We start from the raw sequence: 22,309 nt of genomic DNA, 5'->3' as shown, positions 1-22,309 counted from the left end.
TTCCTTGTATCTGGTGTCTATGCTAGGGCAGGTTAAAGATCCCACCAAGTGAGAAACATGAGTAGCTTGCGTGGACACGAACTCTGGCCAAAGACAGAGTCACTAGGTCAATATACCCCTCTGTTGAGGGCGGCACAGTCCCGAGGGTGTCCTTGACCTCTTGACTGTCGCCGATGGCTGTAGCGGTCGCAATCAAATACACGTGTTTATTATAGCGTGTCTGATATATACTATACACGTGTCTATTATAGCGACCGCTTGAGAAGCAGTCGAGAGGTTGATGGAGAGGTTCCACTGCAATTCGAAATATTTCGTTAATTCAACTTTGTCTTTTGCAGTGGAGGACCTTGAACGCCACGACGGTTCACCGGAAAAGCCGTACTACATGAGCAAGGAACTGATGAAGATTCTTGGCAAGAAGAACAAGAAGGTACCAGGAGAGGGGAAGAAGAAGGACAAGTAGGCTGGGAATGGATGAAGAGGAGGGGAAAAGTAGTCCCGTCTCATTGAACATTTGACATGTTCTAATACACTTGCCTGTCTAGTGACCCAAAAGAATATATTTTTCATGTTTTGTGTGAAATTTTATGCTTTAATGTTTACAAATACTTCACTATGCATCTTGAATCAACCCAGGTTTGCACAAGTGCCTTAACTATTCAGATAATTAACCCCTTGAGGACAGAGTTTTTTCCACGTGTCATTATTCACTGGACGGACAGGCATTACTTTGAAAATTACTTATTTGATTTGCAGAATAATGACTTTTCCACTGTTGATTTGTTCATTTCCACTCGGTGACCTGCACCAGTGTCAAAGCGCGCTTCTTGGGAGTTGACTAGAACAAGTCCACACTTTTTATGCCAAAAACACATGCTCTGATAGCTAAGCAGACGATAGTAGTTGACGTGTGCTGCCATCTACGATAAACTGAAGTAACTAAATAACAATCTAGGCAAGTTCGTCTGATCATTGATCGGGTGATGTGGAGTTAACTCATCGGCCTCCTCCGGGTCGGGTTTTTCTTGTGAGTTAACTTGTCAGCCGTCCTCAAGGGGTTAAGCCCATGGTTGATGTTCCAGGAAAAAACAGTGAACTGGAAAATTTTTGAAGAGCATGCAAAGAAAAGTGTACACATTGTAGGAAATCAATATGCATGTGCATTGTAATCACGTGGATACACATTGTAATCACGTGCATACTGATTGTAATCACATGCATACTCCTTGTAATCATGTGCATACACATTGTAATCATGTGCATACACATTGTAATGACGTGCATACACATGGTAATCACGTGCATACACATTGTAATCACGTGCATACTCCTTGTAATCACGTGCATACTCCTTGTAATCACGTGCATACTCCTTGTAATCACGTGCATACACATTGTAATCACGTGCATACACATTGTAATCACGTGCATACACATGGTAATCACGTGCATACACATTGTAATCACGTGCATACACATTGTAATCACGTGCATACTCATTGTAATTGCGTGCATACACATTGTAATCACATATATGCATACGTATTGTAAGAACACGCGATTGTTTCTGCTCTAGCTTTAACAGAAAGTAAAGAACTTGGGACATGTTTACTTGTGTCAGGTCACCGATCATGGTGTTTTATGTACTGCTGAAGCGAAACCAAAAGTATGTTCTTATAAAGCACACTTTGTCAACCACCACACTGATACCTATTATGCCAAGATGTTGTTACATATTTTTGGTACAATATTTATTTATCATTACTGGTAGTATTAATAAGGTCAGTATTTCAAACGTCGAATAGCGCACCGAAGTTTGCATTATAGTGTCCATTTGATAATTCTTAAAGGGACTATAGGCAGCCGCTAGGTAGGCAAGATAGAGTTAAAAGAAATTGCCAATAGGGGTCTCTTCTATATCTCAGTACCACAAAACTATTTGCGCTTGTATGTGGAATATGTATTTAGTGCTGAATCAAACATCATCCAGTGCTATTACTGCGCATATAAGTTACCCGAAGATGGCCAATTTAACGCCCTAGCTCTTGGCTATATTTTCCCTTTAAAAATTGCCAGATAATATTCTCCAGATTGGAAAATATTTTTGACAAACCTCGGCGAATAGCGCACCGCAAGTTGTGGCGGAATGTGTCCATCCTAAAATTTGCCAGATTATAGATTTGTTGAATGTTTTTGACAATAATCCATCCACGCGGACCGTGCTAATTGATAGTTTTTAAAACTTTTAAGAGAACCTTGAGCAGATGTGGTGAAGACTCTATGCAGAGACGATAGCTAGTTTTGTATGTAGCAAAAATACACTTGTTTGAAAAGAGACATCTTTGAAAGTCGTGTTTGAAGCCACTGATTTTTATAAATGTGTGATTTCGATAAACTTGTATATAATCACAAGGTTTCGTAAAAGTTAATGCAATAATCATTTTGTATATCTATATATATTTCAATTTGGGAAATTGCCCTAAGAAATGGGATATACAGTAGAACCTCTCTATTAAGGACACCCATGGGACTGACAAGTGCTGTCTTTAATAGAGAGAGGTGTCCTGATTAGAGAGGTCAAATTGAATAGAAACAACCAATTTGGGACCAAAACTAGTGTCCTTAATAGAGAGGTTTCCACTAAGGTTCCACTGTATATATTGTATGTGATTTGTCATAGATTGAAAGACTGACATGACGTCAGTATAAAATGTTTAGTTCTCTTTATAAATTTTGTATTGTAAATAGTGTATACAATGCAATAATGTACCATTATACAATACAGTACTGTACCATTATTTGTGACAGGCCTTTCCAGGTCGCCCTGCTCAAAGCTTGGTGGAATAACCTCCCACTTCATGTTACGATATTCTCTAAAAAGCCGCTATTTTTGGATGGAATGAACTGATGGCTGTGATAGCTCTTATTTCTAATGGGAGACGATTCCAGATTTAAGGAGCCACCCCTAAAAACTTTTGTTTTCAAATCCCGTTTTTGTGAAGGGAATATTTTTGAAAACGTCTTATTTTTATACAATCATGCATCAGCCTCAGTTTATTCCATGTGCAATGGAAATTTGATTTGGTAGGCATATTTGTATCCTGGAGAGAAATAGATATTTATGACCTACTGTAAACAAGCAAATTCTTCCTGGCATTTCAGCAGGTTTTGAGAATAATCCAGATTTGCAGAAATAAAAATAGCGATTTTTTTAATGGACAAAAAACCCAAATGAAATATCGCAATCAACTAAAATTTTAAAAATCGCTAAGATGCAGAAATATTTGGTTGTTTACAGAACAGGTATATAAGGTGTTGATAATGATACAGCAATATTTATGTTAAGCACAAACACTGTAGTTTCACTGATGTAAGACCGGTGCGAAGAATTCACTTCAAGCCTGATGTTATGGTCATTTAATGCCGTTCAACACATTTGGTTTGAGTAGATGGTTGGTGGGGAGCACCGAGTTATCTGTTGGTTGTGACATCATGTTCCAGCTAGGTTTTTCGATGAACTGGTCTTACACCAGTGAAACTAGAGTGTACATTAAAACTATCTTTATATCTATTACATTCTATATTTTCATTTGAAAATGGACTGCTATTCCTCATGTTAGTTCATCGCACTGATTAAGAAAAATATATTGAGTTGAGAGCTGAGTGTCAACAGGGACATTATTAGCCCTATAAACGATATTGAGCTGTTGTAATGTACGTAGGAGGAAACTGGAGATCCCGTAGGAAACCTATGCTGTGAAACAGAGTCGCCCTCTATCACATGAGTGTACCGGGCTGACCAGGAATCGAACCAGGGACCTCAGAGGTGACAGGGCTTATGATTCCACTCGGCCACTCCGACTGCGTTGATGGACTAACACTACTGATTGTTGTAATCATGATGATACTGATTCATGTAATAATAATGATAGTAAAAACTTGGGGAACAGGCTTCCCACTTAATTCTAGGAGAGGAGGGGCCGGGCTTGTTGCTTTTAACTTGATGTATCACCGTCCATTCGTTCAGGTAGAATTAGGGGCCTTTGTTGAAACTTACTATATTGTTGATGTTGAAACTGTACACTTGCACAATGAAGATTTTATAGTACAGTAGCAGTTTATGAGCGGCAGTATTCAACTGACTTATCACCCAATACATCCTTATTGGCACCAAACTGAAGGATGGTCTTATATATATTTACCTGATTCTCCTCGGGTGGTCCTATGAAAATTGCTGCTTGATGATGCAAGCACTGTTTGGTGCGCTGAGATCCGCTGAGTGTGGTTTATAAATAGAATGTTTGCAGGTGTAGGGAGATGAATACTGCTGCTAACTACAGGTATATGCTACTGTCTTTCATTGTCCCTAATATCCACCTCATCCTGGTATTGGGATTTATTGTAGCAAGGGTTAAAAAGGGGCTGTCTGTATTTTACCTTAAAGGCCTACGCCGTTCGTTAAAAATTTTGAATTTGTAATTGAGAATTTTTAAAATGTCTAATTCTGGAAATACGTACTAAATATATATTTCGACATTGCCGTTGTGTAGACTGATATACAAATACTATGAATACCAAGTTTAAACAAATTTGTATTCATAATAACTGCACTACGGCATTGTGTATTAGTGGATTTCTATTCAACTGGACCACAGGTGATTACGAATGGTGTGCCCCTTTTAAGGCTCAGTCGTTACAAATTAAAAATTTTTAATTAAATTTGAATAGTAGTACCAAATATGAATTTAAGCATTGCTGTTTTGTAGACCAATATACAAATACCAAGTTTCACAAATAGTATGCATAATAACTGCACTACTGCTATGTGTATACTGAATTTCTATTTTCCTGGACCACTGGTTATTAAGAACGACGTACCCCTTTAACTCTGAACATGAATCGTAATATGTGTAATCATATGTTTAATAAAATTGCTATTGTGTGATTAGACCAATGTCATGTCAGTCGGTGGTAGAGCATTTTCAATTGGAGCCCCTCAGCTGTGGAACAAACTTCCTTCAACTGTTAGGAACTGCAGCTCTCTGTTATCTTTCAAGGGACAACTCAAACATTTGCTTTTTAAAGAGGCCTATCAAGCGCTTTGAGCGGCCAGTTAATGGTTGGATACTGCGCTATATAAGACTCGTATTATTATATTATTATTAGAGAAGTTATTTTCCATCGAGCTTTTGTCTTAAAGTGATCTTATCCCTGTGTTCTGGTTGTGACTTTGTCCTCTTTTCACAGCCCACAAATACTAGGTAATTTGGTTTGATATTTGAATGGAGGGAGGGGGAGGGCAAGTAAAGACCCTTCAACTATGAGAAGGATATGGTTGTAATAGGAGTGAACTTGTCCATGACTACTCCTGATAATGTGCCATCATAAGATAAGCCCCGAACCACAATCCTGTGTCATGCTAAAAAAAGATGTCTATCCACTGATTTTATCCTATCCAAGTGTCCGGGAAAAGAATTCATTCCCCTCTTATTATGCTGGGAGAGTCGGTACAGTACGAGAAAAGTAAAATATAACCAGCTGGAAGAGTTGAGAAAATTGCCCTTGTCCATGGTGGCATCTACTGTCTGTTGTGTGAGAAGACGCCTTTTGAGTGTGCTGGGGCTGTTTTGACTGCTTAAACAAATAAAAATTTCTATCGAAATCCCTTAGTTTGAGACGGATCATCTTCAGAAGACAGAAAAACGAAGTAAATCCATCGCCTTCAGTCAAATTGGGTGAGGCGACTCTAGTGCTGTCTGGCGGCAAAAAATGGAACTGAAATGTTCGCTCAAAACTTTCAGTTCCTCCTTCTGCCGCTAGACAGCACCACTGTGGCCTAACTAAATTTCCAATGAAAAAGACAGGATTCGAAGTTGGGGATTCAAGGACTTGTCTCCCAGCATGTACAGCACTTCATATCTGTATGGCACTGCTTGTTCACGGTGCTCATGGTTGACGAGCTTAAGATGGGACCATGACCTATTGCTTTGGGCGAATAAAGGGTAGCACACATTAGTCCTCCGAGATTTGCCAAGGTCAGGTTGGGGGCTTCTGAGCAACAGATTAATGACAATCCTAGGCCTCTATGCACAACATGCATTGGCGTATTAAAACCTTGTTGATCAAGATGATTATGACAAGACAACTATAGGAGCTGGCACTACACATAAGACATAATCTATATCTTTACATTGTATGTAATGTCAAAAATATATTAAGGCTTCATCACGATATTTCAACCAACATATGGTGAACTCCTAGCGATCAAATAGACCTCATTTTCCAAGGTCGCTGCACTGCCAATATGTACTGGATTTAGAACATCACATGGTGTGTTGACTACTAAAACAATTCATAATTTCTATCTAGGTTCCTTTGTTTCATACAGATTATCGTGTTCCCTGAAATCTCATCCGAAGGAAATCGAGGTTTAATGTTCGCCTCTCAGGTAGGAGAAGCGAAATCTTGCTGTATTTGCAACACTGCTGCCAAACAGGGCATGTTTGAAGCGGATTATTAATAGCACTTCAAAAAACAGGTGTTGGCCTCATCTCTTCTTTCCTCGTGGAGGACAAGGGGGATTATCAAGTCTTGATCAGGAGCAGGAATATCGCCAGCTTCTTTTGCCAGATGGCCCAGATCTTGAACAGTTTGGGTGCACAAAGGACTACTCATTTAGTATTTACACTCCTGGGGGGTCGAGATTTCATGCATCCACATCAATTTTACCCTGGACCATCATCACAGGTTGTGACATTGTCCCTCCCTGTGGCATCTACCACCAAGTCTTTGTGCAAATGCTCACATATTTTATTAGTTTCCATTATAGGTTGTGACATTGTCCCCCATCATGCTACCCGTGGTGAAATTTAAAGACACCTACGCATGATTTTCAGGTATACATGGACATCTAATCAATAGATTCTTAGAATGCAGTTTTTTTAGAGCAGTACTAGTTTACTCAGACACAGATGCAGAGACCAGTCCCTACAAAACATTTCTTCTGCTTATTTACTTAGTTTCTTCTGCAGCTCTTATCTAACAATACAACGCCACAAACACTAAAGCAAACAAAATGACACTTGCATAGTTTACAATTTTATTCTTAATTGAAATTTACAACAATATTGACAGGTTGTAGGCCTAAATGGGCCTGCTCATGGTAAAAAAGGAGTACAGAACTACCCCGAGTGATTATGATCTCCAGTCAAAGACCAACAACACGGAGCATCAGGACTCCGCCCGACTGTCCTTTCGCAATAGGTTTAACCACCATCATGCCCCTTTGACATCGCCATTTCTCCGCCATCGGGCTGCAAACTGAGGGATGGACGGTAATGATAATTTCAGACCGATCAGAGTGTCACAAGTTCAGAACGAAATCACCAGACAGTTATATGGAGTTACACCAAAGGGCTGACCCCTCACTTCATTTGTAAATAGGTGTTGGATATTTTTGTCTCATTTAATGGACCCAGTCTAACAATCTCTGGAGGGGCCTTCTAAAGGCCAAGAGCTAAGAGCTAAGAGCACCGTTTTTTTTACAGTACAGATATGCAGAGTACCGGTAGGCCCTAGTGATAGAGTATCACTACGCTATCTCATTGCCTGAATTAGCAGATTTCAATTAAGAATTTACAAATTTGAGAAATACATGTATGCCTTTTTAAAACAATTTTGATTGCACTATTTGTGCAAGGCTACATGATACGGCAGGAATGACAAACGTGTGAGTACGCAGTGTGTGAAGTGCAGACTCAATGTACACTGTACCCGGCATATTGTATAGACGGCGTAACAACAGTATGATAAAAATCTTGGCATGGTAGACTGTTAACAATACCACTATCCAGCCGGCGATGTCTTACGACGTCATAAACGGTTAAAATAAATTTATTTTTTATCAAGTAGGGTACCTGTAGGCTTGGGATTCCCAAAGATAATAAATTATATTCATTCAAGCCTATACCTTTTCTTTGGCTCGTGGCTCTCCTGGCGGCACTTAATTGGCTCTTTAACCTGTGGATATTCCATTGTTCAATCTTTACTCCAATAACCAGATTTACAACTTTTCAAATCACATACTACTACAGAGCACAAACTACACAGTTATAGGCCAAAATGGGCCTGCTCATGGTCAAGTAGAATCACCGAAACTATCCTCAAATGAGCCATTGAATGCGACATGTAACAAGCAACACTAATTTACAAAGGATGTGAAAGAGTTAACCGTTTGACGGAATGCCACATAACTATCAGGTAATCTCCCTCTGAACTGGTGACAATCGGACTGGCCTGAAATTCTCATTATCGTCCACTCCTCAATAAAAATCCAAATAAAATGGGGTCGTTGTATACAGTTGTACTGTATTACCCCGATGAGAAGCAATTTCAACTATGTCCCCCACTCTCAACCAAGATATTTGTGCGTGCCGGTTTGACTACGGGCTGAAGTTGACGATGTACTCCTGACGGAGCCATTGGGTTCTTCGCCCGCTCATTGACCGAGGCATGGTGACCTGGAGACAGTGACCGGGTTAGCACTGGCTGGTCGAAGGACATATTCACAGGGCGTCCATTCGCAACTTCTCATCTTTCAGGTACTACCCATTCACGTGGACCAAGTCTTACCCAGCAACCTCCCCCTACGTAGCGTGGGGTACCAACCCACCGCAGATTCAGGAGATGTGTGCAATGGTAACCAGATATCCTACACCACACCAGATCTCAGAACTGGTAATGATGCTGCCCATTCGCAACAGGTTTAACCGCCGTCATGCCCCTTTGATTTTGCCATTCAACGCCACCATCGGGACACAGGCCTCAAATTGAGGGATGGGCTTTAATGATTATTTCAGACCGATCAGAATGTCACAAGCCCAGAGCGAAATCACCAGGCAGTTATATGGAGTTACACCAAAAGGCTCACCCCTCACTTCATTTGTAAATAGGTGTTGGGTATTTTTGTCACATTCAATGGACCCAGTCCAACAACCTCTGGAGGTACCTTCAGTGCGGCAAATCGCATAGGTTTTTAAAAGTGAAAACAAAAAGGTCACGCCACTGAGCTAAGCTACAGTAACTTATAGAATACCAGGTGTGGTCATTGGGACACCCCAATCTGAGAGCCAAGAGCCACGAGCACCGTTTTTTTACAGTACAGATATGCAGAGTACCGGTAGGCCCTAGTGATAGTGTATCACTACGCTATCTAATTGCTTGAATTGGTAGATTTCAATTAAGAATTTACAAATTTGAGAAATACATGTATGCCTTTTTAAAACAATTTTGATTGCACTATTTGTGCAAGGCTACATGATACGGCAGGAATGACAAACATGTGTGAGTACGCAGTGTGTGAAGTGCAGACTCAATGTACACTGTACCCGGCATATTGTATAGACGGCGTAACAACAGTATGACAAAAAATCTTGGCATGGTAGACTGTTAACAATACCACTATCCAGCAGGCGATGTCTTACGACGTCATAAACGGTTACAAAATAAATTTATTTTTTATCAAGTAGGGTACCTGTAGGCTTAGGATTCTAAAAGATAATAAATTATATTCATTCAAGCCTATACTTTTTCTTTGGCTCGTGGCTCTCCTGGCGGCACTTAATTGGCTCTTTAACCTGTGGATATTCCATTGTACAATCTTTACTCCAATAACCAGATTTACAACTTTTCAAATCACATACTACTACAGAGCACAAACTACACAGTTATAGGCCAAAATGGGCCTGCTCATGGTCAAGTAGAATCACCGAAACTATCCTCAAATGAGCCATTGAATGCGACATGTAACAAGCAACACTAATTTACAAAGGATGTGAAAGAGTTAACCGTTTGACGGAATGCCACATAACTATCAGGTAATCTCCCTCTGAACTGGTGACAATCGGACTGGCCTGAAATTCTCATTATCGTCCACTCCTCAATAAAAATCCAAATAAAATGGGGTCGTTGTATACAGTTGTACTGTATTACCCCGATGAGAAGCAATTTCAACTATGTCCCCCACTCTCAACCAAGATATTTGTGCGTGCCGGTTTGACTACGGGCTGAAGTTGACGATGTACTCCTGACGGAGCCATTGGGTTCTTCGCCCGCTCATTGACCGAGGCATGGTGACCTGGAGACAGTGACCGGGTTAGCACTGGCTGGTCGAAGGACATATTCACAGGGCGTCCATTCGCAACTTCTCATCTTTCAGGTACTACCCATTCACGTGGACCAAGTCTTACCCAGCAACCTCCCCCTACGTAGCGTGGGGTACCAACCCACCGCAGATTCAGGAGATGTGTGCAATGGTAACCAGATATCCTACACCACACCAGATCTCAGAACTGGTAATGATGCTGCCCATTCGCAACAGGTTTAACCGCCGTCATGCCCCTTTGATTTTGCCATTCAACGCCACCATCGGGACACAGGCCTCAAATTGAGGGATGGGCTTTAATGATTATTTCAGACCGATCAGAATGTCACAAGCCCAGAGCAAAATCACCAGACAGTAATATGGAGTTACACCAAAAGGCTCACCCCTCACTTCATTTGTAAATAGGTGTTGGGTATTTTTGTCACATTCAATGGACCCAGTCCAACAATCTCTGGAAGTACCTTCAGTGCGGCAAATCGCATAGGTTTTTAAAAGTGAAAACAAAAAGGTCACACCACTGAGCTAAGCTACAGTAACTTATAGAATACCAGGTGTGGTCATTGGAACACCCCAATCTGAGAGCCAAGAGCCACGAGCACCGTTTTTTTACAGTACAGATATGCAGAGTACCGGTAGGCCCTAGTGATAGTGTATCACTACGCTATCTAATTGCTTGAATTGGTAGATTTCAATTAAGAATTTACAAATTTGAGAAATACATGTATGCCTTTTTAAAACAATTTTGATTGCACTATTTGTGCAAGGCTACATGATACGGCAGGAATGACAAACATGTGTGAGTACGCAGTGTGTGAAGTGCAGACTCAATGTACACTGTACCCGGCATATTGTATAGACGGCGTAACAACAGTATGACAAAAAATCTTGGCATGGTAGACTGTTAACAATACCACTATCCAGCCGGTGATGTCTTACGACGTCATAAACGGTTACAAAATAAATTTATCTTTTATCAAGTAGGGTACCTGTAGGCTTAGGATTCCCAAAGATAATAAATTATATTCATTCAAGCCTATACTTTTTCTTTGGCTCGTGGCTCTCCTGGCGGCACTTAATTGGCTCTTTAACCTGTGGATATTCCATTGTACAATCTTTACTCCAATAACCAGATTTACAACTTTTCAAATCACATACTACTACAGAGCACAAACTACACAGTTATAGGCCAAAATGGGCCTGCTCATGGTCAAGTAGAATCACCGAAACTATCCTCAAATGAGCCATTGAATGCGACATGTAACAAGCAACACTAATTTACAAAGGATGTGAAAGAGTTAACCGTTTGACGGAATGCCACATAACTATCAGGTAATCTCCCTCTGAACTGGTGACAATCGGACTGGCCTGAAATTCTCATTATCGTCCACTCCTCAATAAAAATCCAAATAAAATGGGGTCGTTGTATACAGTTGTACTGTATTACCCCGATGAGAAGCAATTTCAACTATGTCCCCCACTCTCAACCAAGATATTTGTGCGTGCCGGTTTGACTACGGGCTGAAGTTGACGATGTACTCCTGACGGAGCCATTGGGTTCTTCGCCCGCTCATTGACCGAGGCATGGTGACCTGGAGACAGTGACCGGGTTAGCACTGGCTGGTCGAAGGACATATTCACAGGGCGTCCATTCGCAACTTCTCATCTTTCAGGTACTACCCATTCACGTGGACCAAGTCTTACCCAGCAACCTCCCCCTACGTAGCGTGGGGTACCAACCCACCGCAGATTCAGGAGATGTGTGCAATGGTAACCAGATATCCTACACCACACCAGATCTCAGAACTGGTAATGATGCTGCCCATTCGCAACAGGTTTAACCGCCGTCATGCCCCTTTGATTTTGCCATTCAACGCCACCATCGGGACACAGGCCTCAATTTGAGGGATGGGCTTTAATGATTATTTCAGACCGATCAGAATGTCACAAGCCCAGAGCGAAATCACCAGACAGTTATATGGAGTTACACCAAAAGGCTCACCCCTCACTTCATTTGTAAATAGGTGTTGGGTATTTTTGTCACATTCAATGGACCCAGTCCAACAATCTCTGGAAGTACCTTCAGTGCGGCAAATCGCATAGGTTTTTAAAAGTGAAAACAAAAAGGTCACACCACTGAGCTAAGCTACAGTAACTTATAGAATACCAGGTGTGGTCATTGGAACACCCCAATCTGAGAGCCAAGAGCCACGAGCACCGTTTTTTTACAGTACAGATATGCAGAGTACCGGTAGGCCCTAGTGATAGTGTATCACTACGCTATCTAATTGCTTGAATTGGTAGATTTCAATTAAGAATTTACAAATTTGAGAAATACATGTATGCCTTTTTAAAACAATTTTGATTGCACTATTTGTGCAAGGCTACATGATACGGCAGGAATGACAAACATGTGTGAGTACGCAGTGTGTGAAGTGCAGACTCAATGTACACTGTACCCGGCATATTGTATAGACGGCGTAACAACAGTATGACAAAAAATCTTGGCATGGTAGACTGTTAACAATACCACTATCCAGCCGGTGATGTCTTACGACGTCATAAACGGTTACAAAATAAATTTATCTTTTATCAAGTAGGGTACCTGTAGGCTTAGGATTCCCAAAGATAATAAATTATATTCATTCAAGCCTATACTTTTTCTTTGGCTCGTGGCTCTCCTGGCGGCACTTAATTGGCTCTTTAACCTGTGGATATTCCATTGTACAATCTTTACTCCAATAACCAGATTTACAACTTTTCAAATCACATACTACTACAGAGCACAAACTACACAGTTATAGGCCAAAATGGGCCTGCTCATGGTCAAGTAGAATCACCGAAACTATCCTCAAATGAGCCATTGAATGCGACATGTAACAAGCAACACTAATTTACAAAGGATGTGAAAGAGTTAACCGTTTGACGGAATGCCACATAACTATCAGGTAATCTCCCTCTGAACTGGTGACAATCGGACTGGCCTGAAATTCTCATTATCGTCCACTCCTCAATAAAAATCCAAATAAAATGGGGTCGTTGTATACAGTTGTACTGTATTACCCCGATGAGAAGCAATTTCAACTATGTCCCCCACTCTCAACCAAGATATTTGTGCGTGCCGGTTTGACTACGGGCTGAAGTTGACGATGTACTCCTGACGGAGCCATTGGGTTCTTCGCCCGCTCATTGACCGAGGCATGGTGACCTGGAGACAGTGACCGGGTTAGCACTGGCTGGTCGAAGGACATATTCACAGGGCGTCCATTCGCAACTTCTCATCTTTCAGGTACTACCCATTCACGTGGACCAAGTCTTACCCAGCAACCTCCCCCTACGTAGCGTGGGGTACCAACCCACCGCAGATTCAGGAGATGTGTGCAATGGTAACCAGATATCCTACACCACACCAGATCTCAGAACTGGTAATGATGCTGCCCATTCGCAACAGGTTTAACCGCCGTCATGCCCCTTTGATTTTGCCATTCAACGCCACCATCGGGACACAGGCCTCAATTTGAGGGATGGGCTTTAATGATTATTTCAGACCGATCAGAATGTCACAAGCCCAGAGCGAAATCACCAGACAGTTATATGGAGTTACACCAAAAGGCTCACCCCTCACTTCATTTGTAAATAAGTGTTGGGTATTTTTGTCACATTCAATGGACCCAGTCCAACAATCTCTGGAGGTACCTTCAGTGCGGCAAATCGCATAGGTTTTTAAAAGTGAAAACAAAAAGGTCACGCCACTGAGCTAAGCTACAGTAACTTACAGAATACCAGGTGTGGTCATTGGGACACCCCAATCTGAGAGCCAAGAGCCGCGAGCACCGTTTTTTTACAGTACAGATATGCAGAGTACCGGTAGGCCCTAGTGATAGTGTATCACTACGCTATCTAATTGCTTGAACTGGTAGATTTCAATTAAGAATTTACAAATTTGAGAAATACATGTATGCCTTTTTAAAACAATTTTGATTGCACTATTTGTGCAAGGCTACATGATACGGCAGGAATGACAAACATGTGTGAGTACGCAGTGTGTGAAGTGCAGACTCAATGTACACTGTACCCGGCATATTGTATAGACGGCGCAACAACAGTATGACAAAAAATCTTGGCATGGTAGACTGTTAACAATACCACTATCCAGCCGGCGATGTCTTACGACGTCATAAACGGTTACAAAATAAATTTATTTTTTATCAAGTAGGGTACCTGTAGGCTTAGGATTCCCAAAGATAATAAATTATATTCATTCAAGCCTATACTTTTTCTTTGGCTCGTGGCTCTCCTGGCGGCACTTAATTGGCTCTTTAACCTGTGGATATTCCATTGTACAATCTTTACTCCAATAACCAGATTTACAACTTTTTAATGATCTCCTCTTGCACTCACTTAACTGGACAGTGACTTTGATCCCAAATGGCCGGTCTTGTCAAATACGCTCTACTATTCATTCTTAAACTTTTAATCAAGGAGAGCCACTAAAAGATGACAATAAAATGATTGTGGACATTGTAATATATGACGGAATGATGCCATAAAATATTTAGATCCCTGGCAAGGACAGGAAAAGCTGTCACACCGTCCTTGAATTCTACTGCTTTCCATTTATCCCAGCAAAGAAACTGTGGATACCCTTGATCACGTACAGACCATAGATGATAGACGTCTTAGCCAGTCAGAATGGAAGGGGCCCTATCGTGTTCAGCTGATCCAACTGAAATGCATAGTTCTTCGAAGACAAAGACATTTGAACTTGCAACTCTTGGTTGACGTGATCCTTGTCCACAACCCAGCTTGTTTACGAGAGATGTCACGGCGCTCTACCAGCTTCAATTACCAGTGGTTTTCACGTTGAGGTGCTGAAAATCAGACAATAGTTTTTTTGATTTTGATGATTTCTTCTTCAAAGGCAGTTTTTAGAAACAGCACCATGAAAGGACTCTGGCTTACTAAGAGGGGGTTGTCAAATGCAAAAGGACATCGTACGGTGATTGCAGTTCACTCTGAAACCTTATCCGCCAGGAACTTGCCAGCACCACAGACTAACAACTATTTAGAATGTAAAATTTTCTATTAAAGGAACACAACAGGACAGCACTTGACCCGAGTTCTATGACTAAAATCCTATTATAATCTTTTTGACTTATGATTCTTGGCATTCTGGACATACTTGCTTTCTTTCTATTAGCCTGCTGTTTAATCTATCACACACAGATTAACACTGCACACCAACCTTGTATTCAAAGAGTGCTTGTCCTTGCAACGACATTGTAGATTCCTTCATCATTTTCTCCAGTCAGATTTTGCTGCAGTCAGCTGATCACAGTGAAATCTTGTTAGTGGTGTTGGAGTTGCAACCCTTAGCATGTGGACTGATCTTGGCTTCATTACCAGGAGGATGATGGTGTGTTAGCTGTTCTCTTTTCCAGACTGTGCCATCAGATGGAGGGGCTGGAAAGGACCACTTTTTTAATTTTTTTAAAATTCTAAACAAAATAAACAATGACATGGAACAGTCTCAGGCTGGCTTTTCCACATCTAGACAATCATCTGCCTAAGATGTAGACACTGGCATGGGCTAATAAGAAGCCGTTTTAGAAACAAGTACCATTACCTGCCATAAGCAGATCACTGTCTAAAGTGCAACACAGCCAACTATCACATCTGCTCAGACTCTGTGCTGTGATTAAAAACAGTGAATATTTGTCAATAGCCGGTATCTCACTGGAGCCTTATGATGACATGAGTAACAGCGAGTAACAACGATATATATCTATCGCACACAAGGCCTCTTTATAACGATGTTTCCTATTGCAAGAAGTACATTGTAGGCATGGTGTTTCCAATACAAGCAACAGGCATGATGTTTTCCTTGGCAAGAAATAGGCCCATGTCCTTGTTTTTCACCATGCTCTTGCATGTAGAGAACTGGTCTTCGATCATGATCCTGCAGAAAAAGACAAATTTATTTCAAATTGCAAGGCCAAATTTGGACTTGCAGAAGATAAACATTTAGGACAGTCACTTTTGGAGCTTACAAAGTTTAGCTTGACTAGAAACAGACCCAGATTGTGACAGGTGAAGACACAAATTCCCTAAAGGTTGCGACTCCTGAAACGTCTTACATTCATGGTTGCTAAACAAGACCCTGTCCAGGATTCGGAGAGTTAAAGATATAGATTCCCTCAAGGTTGTGACTCCTGAAACATCTTACATGTTGATAACCTACACCGGACATGGGTCTTTTGAATAGAGTGCAACATCATCCATAGGACCGTCAGTGAAGCAGGGCAAAGGAATTGTGGCTGCTTAAGAACCACATGGGAAAGAAGGATAACAGCCACATTGGGAAGATGGGCCTTTCTTTCAGTCGGGAGAAGACCAAAAGAAATGAAGATGCATTGTGGCCTTATGTTCCAGAATGGATGAGGAGCACGGTCTTTCCATAAACTTGGGTGAAGACATTTACATACTGCTCACAAAGTTCAAAGAGTTGTCAATGCTTAACTTTGTAATACGCGACCAGAGATGCTTGGCTCCCTTTTCTCCCCTAACAGTTATCCACGGTGCAGCTCGGCACAACCATCCTGCCCAGTCATTCTTTTCAGCCCTGTTTTTGTGTGTTCGTCTTCAATGTTGATCCTGCAGAAGTAAACCATTTTGTTGATTACAAGGAATTGGACAATAAAATTGGCTCTAACAGATCACTGAGTAACAGCCTGAGCCCAGCCATGGGCTGTGTCCCTGTCTGAATGTCCTATTAATATCCAAACAAAATTTCGCAGATGTGGTCTTCTCTTGCTTGTGAAGTATCTTCCGAGAGTCATTTCCCCCCGTTCTGTATTTGACGGCAACTGAAAAGACACCTGCCTGTTCCAGTCTCTTTGGACACAACACATATTTCATGGGTTTGAAATCTGTCCTTCTGCCAGATTGGCAAGACATCAGTAGACAGAGCTATTCTCATCTAATGAGGTGCGATGATGGGAAGAACAGGAAGTTTGCCTGAGTATGTATTCACAGGCCACAAAAACTTACGACTGTGGAATATTTCAATGGGGGAAAGGACACTTTAAATTTTACCTCAATAAGTTCACAATATGAATTGACCCCTCCAAGAAATTGGGGATGGCGGTGAGGTGAAGTGAATCCATAGCTCAGCACTTTTCACTACACCAGGAGAAACATCTCTGGCTAGGCGTTCTGCAAAAAAACAATTCAAAATCGTTGATTTGAATTCTGAAATATATCTGATTGATCAAATCCAGAGTTCCCTCATGTCATGCATGTCCAACTTCAACTCTACGAGAGTAATTCTTCACACAACACTGTGGATGTCCTCCTCAGGCACAAATTACATTGGACTTAGAAATTTGTGATGACCCTGTACTAGCTACGTGTCCATCTTCAACAGCCCCCTCGGGGGTGGAGGCGACAAAAGACCTGAGCAGGTTTAAATCATTAAAAATTTTACCTTGATATGTTCTCTTACTGAAGTGGTTCTTACATGGTAATTGGGATGGTGCTGAAGTGAATCCATAGCTCAGTACTTGTCATTATACAAAAATAAACATCTTTGGCCAGCCAGTCTGCAATGAAACAATTCAAACTTTTAAATTGAATACTAAAATGTAACGGACCAGTCATGGACACATGGCAGAAGCAAGATGGCCGAAGACTGGGTCACTAAGGCAATAAACACAATTGGCTTTGTACCAAAAAGTGTGCATCCCACCTTGGAGGAAGTAGGAATACTCCCTGGAGAATAACCTCTCCTAGTCTAGAGCGAACGCTGAAGACGAAGAACATCCAAAAACTCCTCCATGTCCATCCCTCAACTCTATGGGTGTAATTCTTCATGTGATATACTGGTACCTAGTGTCGTCTCTGTACAAAACTGTTACCAGTAGTCCTCCTTGGGTACAGCTTAGAATGTTTCATGATCCGGTACGAAGTCAGTCTTTGACAGCCAACCCCTGGGGGGGGGGGGCAAGGATGTAATTAAAGTCTTACCTCGATATGCTCCAGATCTTGCTGGGTCTTGCTTGGAAGTGGGGATGGTGGTCAGGTAAATTGAATCCATAGCTCCACACTTGTCATTATATTTGTTCGTGAAACATCTCTGGCCAGGCTGCCTGCAATAAAACAATAAATTGTAGTTTCCTAAAGATGGGTATTAAAGTGTAGCTCACAAAGCATTGGAAACAAACAAGAGGTTTCTGCAGCATGTAATAGTTGAAGGAACCCTACTGTCCCAATTCGGAGTTTTGCAAGCATGTGTGGGAGACCGTCCAAGCTCAGGGCAAAAGCTCATCTTGACAAGAACCCTGCAATAAATGTTTCTCAAGAATTTAATGACTCCCCTTGTATTCATGCTTCCTTTTAGAGCCTGGCAGACACTACTTGTGTTTGTGCATTGATCTAGTTGTCTTTGAGGCACATCGGAAATCTGAACACCTGTTAGTGGTTGTGACATTGATTTGTCCTGGAGAGACATCTAAAATCTGTACACCGGATCTATTTCTGGTTGTGACATTGAGCTGTTTTCAAGGGACATCTGAAATCTGAGCACCACGATCTATTGGTGGTTGTGACACTGACTTGTCCTCGAGGGATACTTCAGATCTGAACGCAGAAATATATTTCTTGTTGTGACATTGACCTGTCTTCAAGGGACATCTGAATCCTGAACACCGAGATCTATCGGTGGTTGTAACACTGACCTGTCCAGGAAAGACAACTTAAATCTGAACTCTTTTCAAGTCTTAAATCTTAAATCTGAACACTGATATTTGTGGTTGTGATATTGACCTGTCTTCATCAGGGGACATCTGAAACCTGAACACCGAGATCTATCGGTGGTTGTAACACTGACCTGTCCAGGAAAGACAACTTAAATCTGAACTCTTTTCAAGTCTTAAATCTTAAATCTGAACACTGATATTCGTGGTTGTGAAACTGACCTGTCTTCATCAGGGGACATCTGAAACCTGAACACCGAGATCTATCGGTGGTTGTAACACTGACCTGTCCAGGAAAGACAACTTAAATCTGAACTCTTTTCAAGTCTAAAATCTTAAATCTGAACACTGATATTTGTAGTTGTGAAATTGACCTGTCTTCATCAGGGGACATCTGAAACCTGAACACCGAGATCTATCGGTGGTTGTAACACTGACCTGTCCAGGAAAGACAACTTAAATCTGAACTCTTTTCAAGTCTTAAATCTTAAATCTGAACACTGATATTTGTGGTTGTGAAACTGACCTGTCTTCATCAGGGGACATCTGAAACCTGAACACTGAGATCTATCGGTGGTTGTAACACTGACCTGTCCAGGAAAGACAACTTAAATCTGAACTCTTTTCAAGTCTTAAATCTTAAATCTGAACACTGATATTTGTAGTTGTGATATTGACCTGTCTTCATCAGGGGACATCTGAAACCTGAACACCGAGATCTATCGGTGGTTGTAACACTGACCTGTCCAGGAAAGACAACTTAAATCTGAACTCTTTTCAAGTCTTAAATCTTAAATCTGAACACTGATATTTGTAGTTGTGAAATTGACCTGTCTTCATCAGGGGACATCTGAAACCTGAACACCGAGATCTATCGGTGGTTGTAACACTGACCTGTCCAGGAAAGACAACTTAAATCTGAACTCTTTTCAAGTCTTAAATCTTAAATCTGAACACTGATATTTGTGGTTGTGAAACTGACCTGTCTTCATCAGGGGACATCTGAAACCTGAACACCGAGATCTATCGGTGGTTGTAACACTGACCTCTCCAGGAAAGACAACTTAAATCTGAACTCTTTTCAAGTCTTAAATCTTAAATCTGAACACTGATATTTGTAGTTGTGATATTGACCTGTCTTCATCAGCGGACATCTGAAACCTGAACACCAATGTAACTTTTTGGTCTCGACAATGACCTGTCTACAAATGGAGATCTAAAATCTGAACACCTATTTGTGGTTCTGACATTGTGAGCAGCCCAGATCTACTTGTGGCTGTTTGATTGACACTTCTGACTGGCTATCTAGTACCTTATCATCCCAGCATGGAGAACTAGTATGTGAAATACAGTGACAGAGCGCTTCAGTAAATTCAGTAATCAAACTAAGATGCAATTCAAAGTGGTTGCTCAATTTTGCCTAAGTTCAGTTCAATTTGAAGAAATAGAAATGTCACTTTCGATGCAGATTATGCTGAGTTCTGGAGGACATATTATTTTTGCAATATATTGACATTTATCGTGCGATTAATCGAGATATCAAAGCAATACTTTCCAACACAAAAGTGTGTCCTTGGATTGAGCAGTACAGCCTGTCCCCTCTATCTAGCTGGCAACTTTTCTTTGACTTTATGTTCTGAAGGTCCATTCACTTGCGGGAAACACCCGCTCCTATGGGCACAAACTTAAATCGAAAATCACCACCTCATCATGGTCAATAGTACCACTTGTCATTGCCAAATCTAAACTCAAACCCAACTGGCTAAACTCAGTTGACACTTGGAAGTGTTCTGAAGTGTTGCATGTAAACATGAAGTTTCCTTCTAAAAGCGCTTCAAAGCACAGAGCAAGTCAGGCCTAATCTACTGGTCAGGCCCAACCTCTTGAAATCTGTCCCAGAAGTTGCAAAATACAATCCCTTGTTTCCTCAGTGTGGAGGCGACTGGAAGGTACCCCTTTCCCCATTGGACTGTCAACTCCCCACCATTAATTAGACTTCTGCCAGTGAGAAAGAAGAATTTTTCAAAGGATGAATATTCAGTGAAACTATATTAGGAATAAAGTGTCCCAAGGGGCAATAACTGAAAGGTACCCCCCCCCCCCCCCCCCCATTGACTGTTAATACCCATCACTGTTATGCAGGCACACATTTGGAAAATGTCAATGGTCACAACCAACTCTGAGCCCCTCAATCATCTTGTGTGGACACCTCAAAAGTTGCAAAGATGTCAAGAATACTTCCCCTCTGATAGAAAAGTCATATGCAAATGTGTGGATGGTAAAAATTTTCTGAGAAAATGTTGTCAAAAGAAATAAATTGGTTGATGTTCAAGATGGATGATCAAGTGTCCCCATGGACAGTTTGTTTGGACTTCAAAAATTTTAGGGGAACCCCTTGCATTGACCAACTTTTGGTCACCAGAAAGTAAATAAAAGGGTCTGTAGTCTCCAGCCCCCCCCCCCCCCCCCCCCCACTAGAAATAGTCATTTCCCCAGCATTTGCTGCTGACCCGGTTCCCACAAAAATCAAAGGTCACAATTCAAATTCATTTCATTTCATTTTTACTACACAAGACATTCATGCATGTCCTTCATGTACACAGCAATACACGTACGGATATACACGTGCCGCAATGCACGCAACATCATGGCCGCTGTAACATTGTATTCAGTTATCACACTGGACTGGTCAGTTTCAACAGGATTTTTCACTATTAAAATTGGTAAAAATCTCCACGAAATTTAGTTCATCTGATGCAGAATTACACACAGATCACGAATACCTGGCTCCGGCACTTTGGTGAGTATCATGGAACACAGAATCGGATGTTTTTAATGAAAAAAATCGGCGCGCAGGAGTGCCCGACCATGCCGACTCTGCCATCAAAATTTTTGCCAGCCGCACTCAACTTCTTATTATTGCCCCGACAACGCAAGAAACGCCAAAAAATTGGAATATGGAGTAGCTACGATATCTAATCTATGAACTCACCATCCAAAAATGTCTTCATTTGCAAAGTAAGAGGTTAAATGGAAGAATTTAACGGAGAAGTTTCGAAAAATGAAAGCCGCCGTACCGATGAATTCGCACGTGGGCCAGACGATCGTGTGATTACGTCATTTTCATCAGGCGGAGGAGGCGCAATACGGAGCATTTTTTCGGGAGGGGGCTATTGTCACGTGCCAGTGCAGTCATCTTGAATAGCGGGACGAATAAATGGTTGTGACATTGTCTTTCGATGACAGGCGTGAAGCCAGTGTTTTGCTTCAAATGGCGCTCGTTTCCTCTTGGTTCCATGCTCGGCATTCTTGTCCTTGTTTTCCCTATCAATCAATATTATAGTTCAGGATCCCAGGCATTTATTTACAAAAGAATGGAGTCTGTTCGTGAAGTCTG

General features: G+C 41.4%; 1 protein-coding gene and 1 long non-coding RNA gene across 6 annotated transcripts in view; one reads left to right on the top strand and one right to left on the bottom strand.

The window, feature by feature from the left end:
* Window positions 1–5,181, top strand: part of LOC135501604 (choline transporter-like protein 2) — a 41,236-nt gene extending 36,055 nt beyond the window's left edge. For all 5 annotated transcript variants that reach the window (XM_064793799.1, XM_064793795.1, XM_064793796.1 and 2 more), the window contains one exon: window positions 339–5,181. In XM_064793799.1, the coding sequence (XP_064649869.1) occupies window positions 339–463 (125 nt within the window). In that variant the 3' untranslated portion in view covers window positions 464–5,181. The remainder of the gene's footprint in view (window positions 1–338) is intronic.
* A 10,383-nt stretch (window positions 5,182–15,564) lies between these two features.
* Window positions 15,565–22,099, bottom strand: LOC135501787 (uncharacterized). The gene is made up of 6 exons (XR_010449638.1): window positions 21,905–22,099; window positions 18,185–18,306; window positions 17,646–17,760; window positions 17,255–17,374; window positions 16,695–16,813; window positions 15,565–15,622 (listed from the first exon to the last, which is right to left on the bottom strand). It is a non-coding gene; the product is annotated as an uncharacterized LOC135501787 (long non-coding RNA).
* Window positions 22,100–22,309: the final 210 nt, after the last annotated feature.

Source organism: Lineus longissimus, chromosome 17 (assembly GCF_910592395.1).
Source record: "Lineus longissimus chromosome 17, tnLinLong1.2, whole genome shotgun sequence".
Lineage (NCBI taxonomy): Eukaryota > Metazoa > Nemertea > Pilidiophora > Heteronemertea > Lineidae > Lineus > Lineus longissimus.
The sequence above is the reverse complement of the archived record's forward strand: the minus strand, read 5'-3'. Positions and strand labels throughout refer to the sequence as shown.